This window comes from Aquila chrysaetos, chromosome Z, assembly GCF_900496995.4.
Source record: "Aquila chrysaetos chrysaetos chromosome Z, bAquChr1.4, whole genome shotgun sequence".
Classification (NCBI taxonomy): Eukaryota; Metazoa; Chordata; class Aves; order Accipitriformes; family Accipitridae; genus Aquila; species Aquila chrysaetos.
In genome coordinates this window covers 48,509,207-48,529,321 of record NC_044030.1, presented here as the reverse complement: position 1 = coordinate 48,529,321, position 20,115 = coordinate 48,509,207, and the positions used below count along the sequence as shown (strand labels likewise).

Below are 20,115 nucleotides of genomic sequence, written 5' to 3'. Positions count from 1 at the left end.
GTTTGGGATTATAGGTTGGATCTGAGCCCTGGTCACAGGAGTGAAAGGCAAGTGCTTTGTCAGCTAAAACTCCCCAACAGCCCTTATAGCATGGCTTTTGTCTGTTTATAATTTACCTTTTTTTTTTTTTTTTTCCTTTCAAGACTAAAGGTACTTGGTACATTTTCCACTAACTTTTCCCCCCCCACCCACTTTAATCAGGGAAGAGGGAAGATTACACCAGCTTCAACGTTTGACATGGATAAATTAAAATCCACTTTGAAGCAATTTGTGAGAGACTGGAGTGAAGAGGGAAAGCCTGAGAGAGATTCCTGCTACCAGCCAATCATTAGTGAAATTGTAAAGAACTTCCCAAAAGAAAGATGGTAATAGTGTTTTAAGACTTACTTTTATGTGGGTATACGCTGTTGCATTAATCTAACAAATTTTTGTCAGGTAATGAAAAGCTTGGATTTAAAAATACAGAAATTATTGTGAATGCAGTGGAATTTATTTTTTAATCAAGAAAGTTTTTGTTTCTAATACAAGGTGTTGGAAAAGAGCATAGTCATAAACTTCAGAAAGGAATACCAGGTAAACAAGAAATAATTTTTTTTTTTTTTTCCTGCAGCTTGATGTAACAGGAGATCTGTTAACTTTTCAAGTAAGACACCTCAGGAAGTTGTGAAGTTAATTCAGTTGTGCTCAGTGCGGTAAAGTGTGCAGGTTAGCAGATTCTCAGAGAGCGTGTGCTGCATGCAGATGAAGGGAAGGACCCTTGTGACAGCAGCGAGTATGAGTATTGCCCTTCATGGTGGAAGGAAGGAAGAAGACTCTTAACCTCTAGCACAGTTTTATTGCACTAAGAATTTACCTTGCAAATACTTAATTCTAGCCTTGGTTTCAGACAGGTGTTACAAGACAAGTCTTAAAGTCTTGCTGCATTATGTGAGGGTAGCTTTGTAACTGCGCTGGATTGTGAACACCACCAAAATAGTCATTGGCGGGCTGTTTTCGGTAACTTCAAGTAGGAGTATACTGGTAGAATCTCAGAAGGTACTACTGCTGTAAGAATGTGTTAATGGTTCTGCCATTTAGTCAGCCTAGCCATCATAAAGTACATTTCAGTTTAAACTTAACACTCTTATAATGGGAAAATCTGTGAACTTTGTACTCATAAATGTAATGGGTCAGAACTTAGGTTTGATACAGCTTAGTGGTACTGTGGGTTTCCTTCTTTCTCAGTAATTGCTAATAATGCATTTCTACCAATTTGAAAATATCTTCCGCTAGCCATCTTTTCATTACTAAAGACTGTTAGTGGTGGCAGAACATGGGAGTGAACATAGTTGGTTGTTCCCTCTTTTGCCTTGGGCTAACTTATCTCCAGGTGCATGCACCACTAAAAATGTTTTATCTGAAGGTGAACTTTCTGCAATGTTTTAGTGCTAATAGTGCCCTAAATAAGATAAAAATGAATTAAATACTACAGATTACCTGATGTACCTCTGATGTGCAGATGTAGAAAAAGTCATAGTTGTGAAAGTAATCATCCTAATCTTCAAGGTAGCAGTTCACCTTTTTCTCTGTATGCTAGCTTTTAAAGCATTTTGGTTATGGGAGAGGTACCTTACGTCAAGAGATACGTGACTGAAGCTGAAAAGTCTTGACTTTTACATTTATCATCAATCAATTCTATTTCAAAACTTCCAGTTGGTATTAGGAAACAACATGTGGTAACAGATTGGGTGAATCTGAAGTTGATAGCTTTGTGCTTTTTTACCAGGAATTCTGTTTGTTGTTGTCAAACGCAACGAATGTGACAGTGCTTCTGTCCCTGTTGTAATGGCTCTGAAATACCATTTTGGGTTTTTTTTGTCACTGCAGAAATCTCAAAACATCAGTGTATAGATCAAACATCACTACTACAAGTTTGAGTTTGTCAGATGAAACAATTTTTTTATTTATAAAATGTGTATTACATATATACCTGTTTAAAAGTTTAGTATCACATGATCATTATGGAGCTGTCCTAGCACTTACATAAAACCTTTTCTCTGTTGACGTATCGTTACTATCATCAGCTCGCTCTTTTTCCTAGTGACCAGAGGCTCTCCTACTTAGGTGTAATTTATCTCTTTGAGGCGAGAAGCAGAGATGTTCAGAACAGCCTGTTCTCTTTGTGCATTATCAGGCATAACTGGCAGTGCTACCTCACCCATGTGCGAGAAGTAACTTCCCTGGCAGGGCAAGCTGGCTGGTCAATCTGGTTCCTTTTTTACAGTTTTGGAGGGGAGCAGTTGTTTCAGTTTGAAGAGATGGACAAGGCCTGAACTAACTGTAGTGAAGTTATTCTGGCTGTTGTGTATAGCGGGTACAAAGTTTCCTCTGGAGAGGACTGACTGTGGGTGCTCATGGAGGAAAACAGCCTGTAGATAGAACCTCAGAGTGCAGCTCTGCATTTCTTTAGAGTTCCCTTTTGTAGCACAGAGTGCTGAAGTCTCCTGAGATGATGAAGTGAATGCTAGAGAAAAAGTGTATTGTTGGCAGTGGGTGATGAAAACAGCTTTGTCTAGATCTATTTTGCTTTGAAAAAGATGGAGAAATAAATATTTTAAATTTAAAACTGTCAGTACAAGTCACCTTTTACTTTTTAATGGCTTCAATGGAATTGTACATTCAGTTTCTAGTTAACATTATTTGTTAACATTATTGATTCCATGCATTGGAATAATGCATGGAATGGAATAATGGCGTTTAAAATTTTGAAACTATTCAAGTATGTTTTGCTCCACGCATGCACATTTTGTGTTGCTCTTCTTTGCAAGATTGGCCTGTATTGGTTCAGTTGGGTCCGCAAAGAACAGGAAAAGCAGCTCTCTAAATGCTTGCTCTTCTGGAACGCAGAAGAGATACAAGCAATGGTGGAAAGCACCTGTAAATTAGAACAGTCATGTGAGTAGGTGCTACTGTTATCTTGTGTTTCAGTCCAGTCTTCTGAAGACTGTCATCTAAAATTAAAATAAAATGGCAAAAGCTGTTTCTGCCTCCCATTCCTCTTCAGAATTAATTCCTTCTTTCTGTTTAGCACCTTAACACAGAATCTGTTAGTAGGATCAACAAAGCAGTTTTAAGTGAAGTCCCGTGAGATGAGGTCTTCCTGAAGAACTGATAGACTTCCTGTGTTATTCATGTTGGAATTGACTTGTGTTTCACCTCACAGGGTCTCTATAATATTTCTACTTTTTGATGAAGTCTTTTAAATTTCTTGGATTTCTTGGATCTGAGTGAACCATGATCACTGCTTTCTGTGGGAGAAAATAGTAGAACATAGGTACATTTATATTTTTTGATGGAATGTGTTCATTAAAGCATTTTTATGGGGAAACATTAAGTTGACAATCTAAATAAGCATACCGGTATATTGGGTTTTTTCCTAATTCCCCTCTTCTTTTGTTGTCTTTATTTTCTTTTACTTCTACTGTTACCCTTCCTACTTATGTGAGAGGATGCAAAGATCATCAGCTTCTTATCCAAGAGGAACCAAAGAAATAGTTAACCTTTTAATTAATTATCATTCCATGGCCAAGAACAGGAACTTAGGTATTTTCCCCAAGTTTTCCTTCATTCATTAACTTTGCCTCTGGAACCACCTATAAATTGAAATTTAAGTCTATCATGCTGTCCGGTGATTGATTGCATTTTCCAAGATGCTGGCAGGACAGCCCAAAAGAAATGGTCAGTGCTTAGTTTTCTTTCTATTTGAAAACCATAGCTTATTAGTCCTAAGCCTCAGCTTGACTATACTTCTTGCATGTGCTCAGTCACATTTATAGTGAAGATAAAATTTCTGCCTTATACAAATTTTATTTAACTTTATTTAAAATACATCTGTTCTTGCAGGGTTTTTAATCTTGACAAACATTGTACTTAGCCTATACTTTGCTTTAAACATTGGATTTAAGAGCAAACTATATCTTCAGTATTACTGCAGTCCACTGAAGGCTTTGCAGGTCTTTACATGGAAGTATATAAACCTCAGCTGCTAAGTTTGGAGAAGAATTGCTCTTCAAATCATTATGCTTTATAGCTACTTTCGTTATTTTATTTGATAAGTAGTTGTCTCTCTGAAAATAGAATTACAGTAAAATTACAAGAAATACTATACTGAGAATTGCGTCTGTTCACTATCTAAATTTACAAATGTTAGAGAGATAAGAAAGACATCAGGAAAGAAGGTGTCCCACAGTGTGATTCTATGCTGATATTTCCACTGTTCTTCTGTGTATGGGCTATATATTTCTTATCATTAGATAACATTGAATTGCAGTGTTTAGTTTATAAAAATGAGGTTTGTGTTTGATCACACACACTAATTTTTCTTTTACTGAAATTCAGTTTACCCCTTCAGCACCATCATTTTTTTGTTAAAGCACAATAGGCATAAAATAAGAAGCTTCTATTTTTATAATGTATATTTTTTTCCTTTAAAAAAGGACACCAACTTAAAATCTTCATTAATGGCATTAAAATTCTAAAAGCTGAAAATAAATCACACTGGAAAATGCAGTACAATAATGGCATGACAGATTTTAGTTGTTTCTGATACTTCTCCACTGTCTTTTTAAGAGACTGCTGCAGTTTCAGTAGTTGGGCCAAACAGTACCATGCAGCCCTCTTCCCTTCTCTTTGGCCAGCCCCTTGTCCCCACAGCTGTTGGGTTGATAGGCCAATATTTCTTCCCTGTTGCCCCACAGGTTTTTAATGGGTCCTTGTTGGATACCTATTTAAGTTCCTAGCCAGTGCTAGATCTGTGTCATAGAAATCCTGCTGCTGCTGGCTAGTTCAAGACTAGTTTCACTGTAGGTAACCTTCGGCTATTATCAGTTATCACAGTCTTGGGTGTTTTTTTAATTGTCTTCTGCTACTGCAGCAATTGCATATCCACCAAAGGAAAGCAGGTTTTTCTAGCCCCCTAAATTGTCTTATGACTGTAGCCATTAAAAAAAGCAGTGCAATTAAAAATTCTTAGCTGTTCTAAGGATTCAAAAATTAGCATAATATAGTGCATCGGCATGCTCCCACTACCACTGGTTTTGTACCTTAATTTTTTTGAAATTCATAAATGGTTTGTCACTAAATTCCTTTTAAGTCTTGAAAAGTAAAAGGTGTTTGAGCATTTTTTTTTCTGATAGCAGGACACTATCAACAGTCACCACTTGTTATGCAGTAAGTTTGCCACATACCTAATTTCTGGTATTATAGATTAAAAAAAATACTCTTAAACCATTTTGGAAGGCTAGTGTCAATGTTAGTGGACTCAGATTTGATTATATTGTATTCTTAGCTGTGTTCTGTATGCTGAAATGAAGCTGGTGACCAGCACCAGACCCTAGCAACTCTTATGAAGAGGATAGATATAAATTAAATTGCTAACAAGTTTCCAGGCAGACTTCAATCCCCTAATAAAGGTGCAAAGGAAGGTGCAGTTAAAAACTATTTTCTAAGAGAGAATTGGGAAAATTAGTTGAGAGATAGAAAAGCTTTCTATTGTGAATTAAAAAGATGGAAGAGAATTACAGGCAATTTAAAATCAACTTACTTGACTGTTAGAGGCTTTATCTTGTTTTAGGATGAATAAAGGTGCCCTGCATAGCTATTAGTTATTAGATTGTTTTAAGAAAAGTGTGTTTTCTAATCAATGTGTGATAATGAAGTGGCATAAGTCTTTTCAACCCCCTCATTATAGAAATGTCCACATGGGGGTGCAAAAACCTGTGTAGAGCTAGCCTAAATATTTTATAAATAAAGTTAAATTGTAAGGCAATGAAGAAATAGATGAGGTTAGAAATGCATTTGGAGTAACAGTGTACCACTACGAATTGAAAAAGTTGTAAGATTGAGGTTTTTCTAGCTTCTCCCAGAAAGTGGATTTTCTTCCTCCTCCTTCTGGGTCCCTATTTTCAAAAATTTCATCTTGAGCAAGTAGTTTTCCCCTGAATTAATCTTTCTTTTTTCAGTAGGACTTCCTGGCTAGCTTTCTGCTGGCTTTCCTTCTAGAAGAGATAAGGAGAACCGTTGCTTCACAGGAGTGCTCTTAAGTAATAGCAAAGTCTTGATTTCCTGCTGCTTGTTAATTGGTATAATAATATTCAATATAGTCAATACAATAATATCATAATTTCATAAAAACATTGGCCTGTCAACCCAACAGCTGTGGGGAGAGGAGGCTGGCCAATCAATATAATAATAATAATAATAATAAATCTCAAAGCATAATGGAATGGAAATGAAAATCAGGAATGAGAAGAACTTTGATTTTCCATTTGGGAGGTTTCATTAATTAGATTATTAAGCCACAAACCAAAAGGCACTGTTAAAACTGCTTTCCTAGTTTGTGTGACCTTCAGAAAAGAATAATGCTTTCTTTTGGTTTTGGGTAATAGTCTTCAGAAATGTACTACTTTTCAGAATTTACATAACTCCTTCACTCATCCTCATGCTTATGCAACATGCTAACTCTTTCGAACCCTTTTTGGCATCCTGAATTTTTATGTAGTCACAGGCTTTGCGTTCTGCTTTCTTTCATTGTGTTTGGAAGTGCTGATTGTGGCTTCCTTCATTTAGTTGCATATAAATTGATAAATGTATTTTTTTCTCTTTGAAGGTTACATGCAAAAGAGAGGGTAGTCTTTGAGTGTTCACACTTTGTTTTTTTGGAATATGAAATGATGAAGTGTTGTTCATGACTGGAAACTGAAAAATTGTTTCTTTTTAAATTATGTATATTTTCAGTTTGTTGTGGGAGTATGTTGGTCTGTGAGTGAAGGTTTGATTGCATTGTGATGGAAGTCTAATGGTTAGAATATGTATATATTGCCTTTTCTGCCTGGAAGAGGAGAAAATTTTGAGATTCTTAGTTCTCTTTATTAGTTGCTGAACTTGGAAGATGGGAGAGGTTTTTCTAGGTATCTCAGTAAACACACACTGCCAGACGTCTTCTGCTGGTTGTCTTCAGTTTGATGCTTCGTTATGGGAATTGAAGGGTTAGAGAGCTGCAATGTACTTTGATCTAGGAAATCTTACATCACTTAATGTGCTTCAGTGAAATCGGTGAGCAGCATATGTAAAACCCACAGTTGCTGAGAAGGTAACTACTTTAAGGTTTTTACAGTCTGAATTGCTCATCAGCTTATGGAAGTTTTGCTTGTTTTGTGTTTCTGATGTCAAAATACTTGTTTATTTTTCATGTGATGTAACCAAGAAGATTTCTAGAATATTTACCAGTTACCAGTGAGCCTCACAGAAAAATAAATGATGCTATATGATAATGTTCTTTCTTTGATTCACTTAAGAGATTTTTAGCTTGATAACTGTAAAAGTGTTCAGGAAAAGAACTGTTCTGTAATTGTGCTCTGTATTCTGAATGAGGGTTGTATATATTCTCATGGGTCATTTCTGTGAATTGTTTTGACTGCACAATTAACCTATCTCATCAGAACTAGCTCAGTTTGCATTTAAAAAGTAAAGTCATACAGGAAATACATTATAATATCTAAGTATATGGTGGGGGGAAATGTTTGACTGGACCTCTAAGTTTTGTTAAGAGGTATCAGATAAAGACTTAACTATTATTTTTGTTCTGTTGCAGGGATTTCTCCAAAGTTAATATCCTGGTACCTGGTGCTGGGCTAGGTAGATTGGCGTGGGAAATAGCTATGCTCGGTTATGCTTGCCAAGGAAATGAATGGAGCCTCTTTATGCTCTTTTCTTCTAACTTTGTACTCAACAGGTACATAGCTTATGTTTTACTTGCTGATTGAAACCTAGGGAGGCAAAATTATAAATGAGAAAAACTTGAATAAATAGAACTCACAGGAACAGATTTGTAAGTCCTAACACAGGACACACATAATCACTCGTAGAATGTTTTAATGAAAAAAAAAAAAAAAATCAGTGGGATAAATGGGGGAGGAAACCATTCTTATCCAAGTCATTAAAATTATAGCAGGAAGCATGGCTTTTAAGTTATGAGACTTAAAATCTCTAGATTGTACCACAGATTTTCTGCATAATCTTGAATAGGTTTTATGGTTTATTTCACATCTGTTTCTGTAAAATGCATGCCTATCTCACTGGTGTCAAATATAGGCTAGTTAATATGTGCATGGTACTTAGTGTTGGTGATTAGTAACAGAGGAATCTTGTTAAAGAAAGTGTTACATTCCATGATGAAATTTTAGGTACTGTTTTGACATGAAAAACAAACCACTGAAGCATGCTGAACTGCTTCTTAAGCAAGTGGCTAAAATAATAGAGTTAATAGTTCTACAATTAATGCTGAAGTACTAAATTTGAAGGTAGTAAATTTTGCTTTATAGGTTCAACTTTGAGTGACATTTCTGTATTTGGTATTCTGTCACCTAAATTGGAAATTACTGGTTTTATAATGAACTTGTTGGAGAGGATAGAAGGCAGCAAATGCAATTGTTCGTTTTCAGAAAGAGGGTGGGAAGACTACGGGTGGGCAAGTATGAAAGAGGTCTGAGACGGTGTTTTGTTTTTTGGGGGAGTTGGTACCAGGTTCAGAGAGACAGAATTTGCCAGTTCATTCTTCAATCTGAAATGATACACCTTCACTGAAAATGCCTAAACTATTGGCTTGTATTTGATATTATCCTGATGTTTTGGAGCCCTGTTTGTAGACTGATTGTCCACAGCAGACTGTGATGATATTAAATCTGTTACAGCTTACTGTTCAGAAACAAGGGGGAAACGCTGTTTATTACAGCTGCTGCACCTCTGCTTAAAACAGTATTGGTCAGTGTGATGAAAACAGATATTTGCTAGAGGTTTATTTGTTCTTCTTACATCATTCTTAAATGACAGCTGTGGTTTAACCCCAGCTGGGAACTAAGCACTGCGCAGCCACTCATCCCCCCCACAGTGGGATGGGGGAGAGAATTGGGGGGGTGAGGGGGTGGAAGTAAAAATCATGGGTTGAGATAAGAGCAGTTTAATAGAACAAAGGAGGAAACTAATAACAATAATAAAATGACAATAGTGGTAAAAGTATTGGAATATACAAAACAGGTGATGCTCAGTGCAATTGCTCACCACTCACCGACTGATGCCCAGTTAGTTCCCAAGCAGCGATCCCCCCAGGCCAACTCCCCCCAGTTTATATACTAGACATGATGTCACATGGTATGGAATACCCCTTTGGCCAGTTTGGGTCAGCTGTCCTGGCTGTGTCCCCTCCCAACTTCTTGTGCCCCTCCAGGCTTTCTTGCTGGCTGGGCATGAGAAGCTGAAAAATCCTTGACTTAGTCTAAACACTACTTAGCAACAACTGAAAACATCAGTGTGTTATCAACGTTCTTCTCCTACTAAACCCAAACCATAACACTATACCAGCTAATAGAAAGAAAAGTAACTCTTCCCCAGCTGAAACTGGGACAATGACTCATCTGGTGGTGAAATTGTGTATTACAGTTGAGCTGATCTAAAGCTTGCAGCTACTGAAAGGGCATCACTTTCTTCTTGTCCTTAGCTATACAGCCCTGCTGGTTTTTATGCTCTTTGGAACTTATGAAATTATTTAAAGCAGCATACAAATATTCATTTGCCATCTTTGGCAGTACTCATCAGCTGTCATACCAGTTCACACCTGAAAGTTAACTTCACCCCTAGCTACCTCTGATGACATGTTTTTTGTCTTCCTTAAATAATGAGTCTTTGGCCTATGTGTGGAATTCTCCTGAAAATCCATGCTTAGCTTATGATAGTAATCATTCTTAGCATCTAATGCTCATGTGGTGTTTCCTATTTATATAAGATATTTAGGAAAGGTGTATATGCATGAGATTTGCTAACAGTATTAGATTTTAGCCAGCAAAATTGAGTGTTGCTCAGCTGCTGTAATCTTGATCTTTGCTGGGCAAGTTGTCAGTTACAAGTTTCCTTGTTAGCATGGAAGAGAATACTGCTAATGTGACTCTGAATTTCAGTCAATTCAGTTGAAGTCCAAGCATTCCTTTCTGCCAGATCTAATTGTGGGCTTGGAATGTCTATTAAGAAGGTGTTAGGGACTTCTGGGTCTTTCTTTTTAGTCTTAAGTGGCTGTTCGCAGTTAGCCTTCTGAAACGGATGTTTGCCTTCCTGGAACTGGAAGAAACAGCAATGATCAATATAAGCTGAAGATACCAGTTCAGGAAGAGTGGTAAGAAAGAAGGATTTTGCAAATTAGTTTTTAACTACAGTCTTAATTTAATTAATTTTTGTTTTCAGTTGATAAAACCATGAGTATTTTGCTAACGTTCTTAGTTTGGATATACCTTCTTTCTTTGACCTTGGTTTATTTTTAGGAAGACAAAGTACTGTCTTGAGTGTCCAGCCAACTACTGCAGTGGGCTCCTAGATGTGTCACAGTGACTTAAGTCTTCTGTATATGAAGTGCTATAATTCTCTTAAACTGTGAACTTTTGTTACTGTGGATAAAGTTGCACAGCATGGTATACAGAGAGTGTGTCAAAGCATAACTGTGGTCACTGTATTTGAAATTAATTAGAGTGCATTATTCCATTGAGGAAGCTCTAATTTGAAAACAAAGTGACCCTGCAGTAGTTAAGCTACAATGGCTCCAAGGCTGCTGCAGTCCTTGTATGGGAAATTGTGCTTTTTCTTGTATGGGTAAGGTTCTTATTGCTGCTGTATTTTTCGAGTGTTTACGTGAGTTCTGAATATAATGACAGATGGCAGAGGTGATCATTGGTGATGTAGAGACACACTTCATTTCTTATATGTTTTGGAAGAGAAAAAACTGAAAAGCATAATCTGTTGTCCTGGCTCTGGAAAGCATACCAAAATTTTTAGGCAGTCTGGAACCACAGGTCATATGTTACTTCCCTTTGACATCTGACAGGAGGAGAACCAACGCTAGGGTGGTATCTCTGTGGAGGAGACTGGAGCAGGTGGTTGCTGACTTTTTGTCTTCTGCAGCTGGAGATTCAGAGCATGTGGTCCGTAGGCTTGGTCCAACAGCTGTTCAGCAGCAACCTACTAATATTTGAGAAAGTTCAGTTGAAGTAATAGAAAATCACTTTGTAGCCAAGCCAGAGTAGGGTTAGTTTAAAAAAGCTTTAATTAAGACCAGTAGAATTCATGCTAATAATTGGCTAATACTTACTTTCTGGGGAGAATGTAATTTCAGATAAATTTTGGCATTTGAGAAGGCTGCTTAACTGTATTTGTTGCATGTCCATGAATGCCTTGGGATGAAAACAGTTAGGCATTTTATCTTTAAATCTGTGGTCAGAAGTAGCATTTGACCTACCCATCTTTTCCAGAACTGTCTTTTTGACTGAATGTTGAACAGTAAATGCCCTGCCCCTATGGAAGTACTGAAGTGTGTTACACCTAGCTGAAGATGTTAGATTTTTACAACATAACTTACATCATTCATCTTTTGTTGGAAGGATGGAATTGTGAAGGACTGCACTACTTAGTTTTGAAGTATAAATTACTGAAGCTGGAAAGGAAGGTTTTAGAGCTTGAATATGAAGAGGGATTGGTCTTTTATATTAAATTTGGAATTCTTTTGGGGACTGCTCAGAAGTCTACATGAATATACTTTGTGCTGAGAAAAAAAAAATACAGGGATGTGTGTGTTCCCTTATAGCTCAGAAAAAAACCACTCCTTTCTAATCTGCTCGGATGTCTTACTTTCTTTACCTTGCTTTTGGGTAAATTTTCATTGTTAAAGAAAAAATGTTCTGAGGATAATACAGATTGACTGGGAACATAAGGAGAGTGCTAGAATAGTTAACACAAATTTTGTTGGCCGATGTGGGGGTTTTGGGGTGGGTTTTTTGTTGTTGAGGGGGTGCTGTTTGTTTGGGTTTTTTTGTGGGAGGTGGCTTTTTGTTTGTTTTGGTTTTTAACCAAAATAGAAATGCTTTTCTTGAATAAAATGTTGCCAATGTTATAAGGTTTTTTCCCTGCTTTTTTTCCTTTAATTGACGCCATATATCTGTTATTTATTTATTTATTCATTCTATATAGAGGCAGTTAATGAGCGCAGTATACTGCTGCTCAAATACAGGTTGGTTTTGTATTTTTTTTTTTTACTGATAAAATGAAATATAAGTATGACATAAAGAAGGTAAAAAATGTTATTTCAAAGACTTGACTACAGATGGTTTCTATCCACCAGCCAAAAGACTGCATGTTCTATAAGCTGGTAGATTGTTTGCACTTTATGAAGGGTTTGGCGATACATGTTTATGGGATGGATGTGTCCTCTGTTGTCTCTGAAAGAAAATGCCTTCATTTTTTAATTTAAAACTGTGGGGAAAGCTGCTTTTTATACTCTAATGCTGTATTTTATCACTTTGTAAAGTAAGAGTTGACTTAGTTGGTCATGTCAACCCACAAATTTTATTTTACAAAGACCTGTTTACTTAGCATAATTGCAGCACTCCACATGTCACTAACTTAAAATGACATCCAGTGGAAAACTGTTATGCTTTGCAAAATGGAATTTATTTATTGAAATTTAAAAGAATCCTTTCAGTTAGCATCTGAAGAATGCTTTTGTTCTGCTGTGCTTCAAAACCCCTACGATTATGGTTCAGAAAAGACAGAAAAGTCTAGAATGAGAACAAATGTTTCCAATAAAATTCATGTAACTAATGTTACTAATTTTCTTTTTTTAATAGAAAAAAATAATTCAGAAAGGCTTAGCTTTACTGAACGTACTAAATCATAAATTTCATTAATCTTATTGAAGAATCTTGTGCATTTTCTTTTCAGTGGAGAAATATAAGTTGGGGAAAATGGTAAAAAAGTGGCAAAAGAAAATTTTAAAATTAAAAAAGGCAGTTATTTTGTGGTGGTAATTTGTGTGTCAAGAGTAGAATTGGGTTTTCGATCAGTTCATAAATTTAGGCAGTCTGAAGTGTTATGAACTAGATAAAAGTCCTTTAGAAAACATGTAGCTTTTGCAAGAACTTTATCAACAAAACAATAGATGTTGGTGAAAGTCTTTGACTCCTACATTTATAGATAATAGATAAGCAATGAGTTGAAACTGAATTGTGCTGATTTCTGTATTTTGCAGATGCTCTGAAATTAACTCATGTAAGCTTTATCCCTGGATTCATCAGTTTAGCAATAACAGAAGATCTGCTGATCAGATACGTCCAATTTATTTCCCTGATGTTGATCCTCACAGTCTTCCTTCTGGTTCAAACTTCTCTATGACAGCAGGGGATTTTCAAGAAATTTATTCCGAGTGCAGTGAGTAAATGCAAACTTCTAGGCTATCCATGTAACTGTATTGTCAGAGTATTTGTTATGGGACAGTTAATGATTACAGATAGAAGGGAACTGTGTCTACAAGCATTAAGCAAAAAGTACTAACTGTACTAAGATTTTCTTAGTACAAATCAGCTTTAATTCTTAGTTATAACAAAATGTGGATACCTCCTTGTCTAGCAGATCTTTGTTGCGGTAGCTCCTTTTAGAGTAAGACAGCATAGTAGTATCATGGAAAGGTTTACTTGATCTAGAAAAGTGATGTTACTGTGGTGGATTGACCCTGGCTGGACGCCAGGTGCCCACCAAAGCTGCTGTATCACTCTTACTCTGAATTAGCTGGACAGGGGAGAGAAAATATAACGAAAAGCTCATCAGTCGAGATAAGGACAGGGAGAGATCACTCAACCAACAACTGTTATGGGCAAAACAGATTCAACTTAGGGAGAATTAACTTAACTTATTGCCAATCAACCAGAGTAGGGTAATGAGAAATAAAACCAAATCTTGAGACACCTTTCCTCCACCCCTCCCTTCTTCCCAGGCACAACTTCCCTCCTGGATTCTCTACCAACCCGTCCCCCAGCAGTGCAGGGGGACGGGGAATGGGGTTTATGGTCAGTTCATCACACGTTATTTTCTGCCGCTTCATCCTCCTCAGGGGCAGGACTCATCACACTCTTCCCCTGCTCCAGCATTGGGTCCCTCCCACGGGAGACAGTTCTCCACAAACTCTCCAACATGGCTCCTTCCCACGGGCTGCAGTTCTTCATAAACTGCTCCAGCATGGGTCTCTTCCATGGGGTGCAGTCCTTCAGGCACAGACTGCTCCAGCGTGGGGCCCTTCTGTGGAGTCAGAAGTCCTGCCAGCAAACCTGCTCCAGCGTGGGCTCCTCTCTCCATGGGGTCCCAGGTCCTGCCAGAAGCCTGCTCCAGCACGGGCTTCCCACAGGGTCACAGCCTCCTTCGGGCACCCACCTGCTCCGGTGTGGGGTCCTCCATGGGCTGCAGGTGGATATCTGCTCCACCATGGACCTCCATGGGCTGCAGGGGGACAGCCTGCCTCACCATGGTCTTCCCCACGGGCTGCAGGGGAATCTGCTCCGGCGCCTGGAGCACCTCCTCCCCATCCTTCTTCACTGACCTTGGTGTCTGCAGGGCTGTTTCTCTCACGTATTCTCACTCCTCTCTCCGGCTGCTGTTTCTGTGCCTGCTGCAACTTTTTTTCCCTTCTTAAATATGTTATCCCAGAGGTGCTACCACTGTTGCTGGTGGGCTCAGCCTTGGCCAGCGGTGGGTCCATCTTGGAGCCGGCTGGCCTTGGCTTTGTCAGACATGGGGGAAGCTTCTAGCAGCTTCTCATAGAAGCCACCTCTGGTACAGCCCCTCTGCCCTGCTACCAAAACCTTGCCACACAAACCTAATACAGCTACAAAGGGAACAATGTAACTAGTCACTTCTCTTCTTTAGTATAAAAAATAGAAACATGAGTGGTTTTTTGTTGATTTATTTCCTGTTGTAAAAGCAAAGTAAACTGTTTCAGTAGTAGCAAATTACAAATGAAAAAAATACATACTTAGTGACTGTCAATAGTAAATATTTCAGAAGCATGTTATGGACATGATAATTATCAAAGATTGAGACTTCTGTCAGTACAAATAACCTTATTTTTTCTTGTGATACCAGGTTAGTTGTGCTGTCCTCATTGCAGCTATGAAGTAATGTTTTACGACTAACCTAATGTTGAATTAACCTGTAGAAGAGTATCTTATTTATGCCTACTCTACCAATTGCATATTCGGGATTTGATCAAGGGTAGCACTTACCCAGTTGTTTTATGTGTAGTCTAATATTCTAATATATGCCTTTTTAGAAGTCACAATTTTTTCCTTACACAGTATTGGATTATCACCTGAGACATCTATTTTCTGTTTCCACCTTTCTGTCCCTATTAGACCCATAGCCATTGTTCACCAGGATTATATAGTTATTGATCTGCCCCTTATTGTGCAGCTAGACTTCAAGAAACTTTCTTGCAGGAGCCTTTCTTAATAGTTACTTAATTTTCTGAAGGTTCTGTCTTACATTAGGACCTTTGATACTGGCATAAATTGAGTTTTAATTTTTTTATTTACACAACTTAAAACTTTTGCCATTTCAAGGATACATGTTTAGAGAAAAACAGGAAGACATGCTTTAAAAGGTAGACTTTGAAAGATCCTGCTTGTTAAATTAAGTGGTAAAAGACAGAGAAATACTCAGATACTGAATAAAATGTTTTAAAGCTATGTGATTTGTGAAAGTACACTGTGTTTTTGTAGTTGTATTTTTAACAGTTGTGGTAATGAAGTTCATAGGACAGGTGAGTAACAGCACATTTGGGCCTTCATTTATATAAAATGGGTTATAATATTTATGTTTTACAGTATAGAATATAAATATATCTCATAATGCATATGAATAATTTTATAAAATGCATAAATAATAAATGTGTAATATCTTGGAGTGTGCATGTGTATATATACACACAGACATACATATAGGTCACACAAACCCAAACTTAATTGTTTTTAACGTAAACCAAAATATTTTATTTACTTGTAAATGAAATTAAGAGCCTTCATCTGTTGTTAGTTGAAGGTAGTGCTGAGTATACAAACAAATGAGTATATAAACAAATAAATATACACGCTGGGTAGATAAACAATACAAATGTAAACAAATAAAAAAGTTAAATTATGAACTTTTACAGGGGTAGAGACATTGAAACTAATCTCTGTATACTTTGCTCTTTTTATGCAGATACATGGGACTGCATAGCGACTTGCTTTTTCATAGATACAGCACATAATGTTATTGATTACATTGATACTATATGGAAAATACTAAAGCCTGGAGGAATATGGATAAATGTAGGCAAGTGTGACCAACCTCTCTTCCTGCTAGCCCTGAGTTGTTTGATCATGTAACAGGCATCTAGTACTTGAAAAGAGTTGTGGGGATGAATGTGTCTGTGCTGAAAACTCTGTAGAGCTAGAAACATCTAGGGCTTGGAAGTTACCTCAGATGTGTTCAGAATATGTCCAGATGTTTGCTAGTTACAATCAAGTCAACACCATGTGATTTTTTAAATAGAGAATTAAATCTTCCCAGTGGCAGGTTTTGCATTCATGCATCAAACATTTGTTATTTGACAAATGTAGTGTCCTGTATTCTTTTTTGCTCTTTTTCTAAGAAAACAGGACTTGTTTTGCGTGTAAATACATCCTTGCATTTTTTTCTTAATCTGTTGTCTAATTTTTACTGTGCTTCTAAGCAGAAGCTTTGGGAATGAGATTTATCTATGCCTTGGCTCAAAAGAAAAGAGACTTAATTTAAGTCTTCCATGGTGAAGGAATGGCAGACAAAACTCAGGAGTTAAACATTTAGGATGGTAGAAACTGGTCAGTCACTGGTCAGTCAGTCACTGTCCTGACCAGTCAAGCAAGCTACTGAGTGTAGGACACAGTATGTCCTGTCTTCTGTTTATAGAGACAGCAGTGATGCTAGACTGAAGAAATTTTAAGATTCAGAAAACACAGTTTGGTAAGAAATGAGACTGTTGTTGAATAAGCAGCTGAACTTACTTGTTTTCATTTTGCATTGATTCTGAATTTCGTTATAAAAATCATATTTGAGTGATGGAAGTGTGTTCTTTTGTCTGTATTTGAATATGTGAGTCTAGCTATAAGCATTCTGTGGACTTTCAGTGTGTGCTTTTGATTTTTAAAACATTTTTGTCTTTTTGATAGCCATTTCCGTTGTATCTTTGTACTCTAGGTCCTCTCCTGTACCACTTCGAAAACTTGGGAAATGAACTTTCTATAGAATTAAGCTACGAGGATATAAAAAATGTTATACTGCAATATGGATTCCATTTAGAGGTAAGAAGACGCTGTAGTTTGCAATAAGTAAGTAGTATTGGTATAAACTAGATAAACTGCTTTGAATAAACCCTTACCTTAAATTTAGCTCAACATAATGGCATATACTAATAACTTCTAGGAGAACTAAATGTTTGTGTTGCAAATTATATGCTTTCCTCATTTTTTTAAAACATGTATAGATGGGCCTTGAAATCTAGTAAGTATATAGCAATTTCTTTCTTATTAAGAGAAACTTGTATAATTCTTGTAGAGAAGGTGTTTTGAAAACTGCCGGGGGTTTTTTTCAGGTGGAGAAAGAATCTGTACTGTCAACTTACACTGTGAATGAACTCTCCATGATGAAATACTACTATGAATGCGTGTTGTTTGTGGTGAGAAAACCAGAATAGAAGTGGTCTGAATAGGTTAATGAGAAAAAAAAAAGATGGCTTGAAAGCTAGAAATGAGAATAAAATGGACTGGGTGATGTCTGGACACAACCTCGAATCAGTGGTGCCTTCTTATTCCTAATAGGATTTAGATAGTGTCTATTTTCTTAATATCTCTGTTGCTATCCAGACATGTACAATGCCATGTGTATTTGTAATATACTTGTGAAAACGGGGGAGGAAATGATCACATACACTGTCTTTGTGCTTTGGAATGCATTAAAAATAAGAGCAAAAAAAATTTTCTTGAGGATAAATACTAATGTTTGGCATACCTAGGCTAATTCTCTGCATATGCTGCCTCACTTTTCATAGATTTATAATGATTTTTTTTTTCTACTTTCTGATTTTAGGAATGCATAGAGGTGCTTACTGTACTAGCTGTGTCACATTTAGAGAAGTATTTCTAAACCTATACTTAAAATTATGAAGTCTGAAATGGTTGGAAAGTGATAAAATTATTCTTGATAGATAAAATAGCCATCAGAACTGTTTGAGCATTTTCTGTGGAACTGAAACAAAGTAGATTATTATACAAATTGTAATCTTTGACTGTACCACTATTCACACTTTAATCAAAACACAGAACTTATAGGCAATTTGAAATACTATGTGAAGGCAAAATACTGAGTGAAGAAAAAGCAGCACGTCACAGGGAAGCCTCTGGTATGTTAACATCAGTTCTGGAATAACACCATTTTTGACTAATCTGTTTACCCTTGTGACTTAGTGACTTCTTGGTTCCTTTTCCTAATGTTTTTTTTTTTTCCTGGCAGATGTGGCTTAGGTGAATATTTAATCTGCAAATTGTGATACCATACAAGAGGCTGAATCTTCTGTCACTTAGAAGTTATGTACATGAGAAAACATTAATTAATAATCAGTGTGCTGAGAGGAGGTGTCATGTTAGCCATTTTGTTTTCTTAATATATTGGTTACCTTAAGTGCCATTTTCATCCATTTTCAAAAATTTCTTTAAAATATAAAACATCATGATAAGGAATTAAGTTTTTTTTTCGTATTTGGTCATAATGGCACTGGACAATAGCTTGTTTGTTTCCCATTATTTCTAGTCCCTTTTTTCATGGTGATGTCCCAATTGCATCTCTTTAATAGATCTGTTACTGACTTTTGGATTTTTCCCATTAAGGTCAGAAATTTGTGCCTTTTGTTCCTAAATTGAAAGTCTGCAAGGAGGGAAAACACAAACTTTTGTTTTTATATAGTTTCAACACTGTGTGAGAGAACACGTGCCTGGGTATCTTTCAGTATTGTGCCCCTTTCTGCTGAGAATCCTTATTGACAATAAAGGCTTCTTGTCTACAGAAGTTTTCAGTTAGAGCTTTGTTTAAAGTAGTCTTATTTGAATTCTCTCTTCTTCCTAAAAGTGGCCAACCAAGATTTAGCTCCATAAAAGAACTGTCAAAGTTCTACTGTGCTCCAAGAAAAATGTGTTTAAAGCTGAAACACTGCCATTGCAACAAGTAGATTAAAAATAAAAGCCCTCGCACACCTAAAAATAAGGAGAAGAAAAAAGTTGCTTTAATTTCCTTATTGTGCTATTTATCTTTTGAGGGACTTTGTGGTTCTTCACTTTCATTCTGATTTTTTTTTTCCTTAGATAGAATATTAGTATTTTACTTGATTTTCAAGCTCCTTGAAATAGGATGTTAGGTGAATGTCAATTATGCTGTTGCTGGGTAGTGTATCTACCTGTAATATTGCCCAGTTTCTGCCTCCTACCCAGTCTGTAGTTACACTTGCACTGTGGTGTTCTCGTTTCTCACAAATAGGCAATCGAAATCTTGCTTTCTGGTTGAATGTCGATATCCTTTGTTCTGGTGGTTTTGTTCTTTCCCACCCCATGTTGTCACAAGTGCCATTTTTGTGTTATTTTTGGAAAATATGTTTTTATTTACTTATGTCAGGTATATAGTGATGTGCTTCTGTTTCTAATGTAGAAAATGCTGGTTTTCCCCACTGTTCTCCTTTTAAATTATAACAGTTGCATTAAGAGTTAGTAATGCAGAGTAATCTTGTGAATAAGCTGTATGAGTGAGTAGTGATTTACCTGCAGTCCTATTTATGAGTTCTCTAAATTCATCACTTGTAGTTTTATGTGCAGGGATGACCATGTATTATTGAATGTGATCACATTCTTCTAGTCAATTGTATACATGGGGGGGAAAACGCTTAAGGTGTTGTATCAGCTGAAGCCAAGACCATGTAAACTATTAAACTGTACGTGGTATTGGGAGTAAAATAAAATGCTGCATAATCTTCAGTGTAATACTTCTTTCTATGGAGCAAGTTTGACAAATGTGTAAAGTGTCCCATATTTTTATTTATATACAGTACACTCTACAATCAGTTATGAAGGTACGAAGGGGAATCATGAACTTCCCACTATTTTCAGCGTGTGTCATGGACTTGATTTTTCTTGGATATTAAAAGTTGCCGTATGA

At 36.7% G+C, this 20,115-nt stretch overlaps 1 protein-coding gene across 2 annotated transcripts in view; it reads left to right on the top strand.

The window, feature by feature from the left end:
- The window catches only part of CARNMT1 (carnosine N-methyltransferase 1), a 25,501-nt gene extending 5,386 nt beyond the window's left edge, over positions 1–20,115 (top strand). For both annotated transcript variants that reach the window (XM_030004073.2, XM_041120985.1), the window contains exons 3-8: positions 202–365; positions 7,631–7,771; positions 13,100–13,278; positions 16,099–16,212; positions 17,116–17,219; positions 17,510–20,115. In XM_030004073.2, the coding sequence (XP_029859933.1) occupies positions 202–365; positions 7,631–7,771; positions 13,100–13,278; positions 16,099–16,212; positions 17,116–17,219; positions 17,510–17,611 (804 nt within the window). In that variant the 3' untranslated portion in view covers positions 17,612–20,115. The remainder of the gene's footprint in view (positions 1–201; positions 366–7,630; positions 7,772–13,099; positions 13,279–16,098; positions 16,213–17,115; positions 17,220–17,509) is intronic.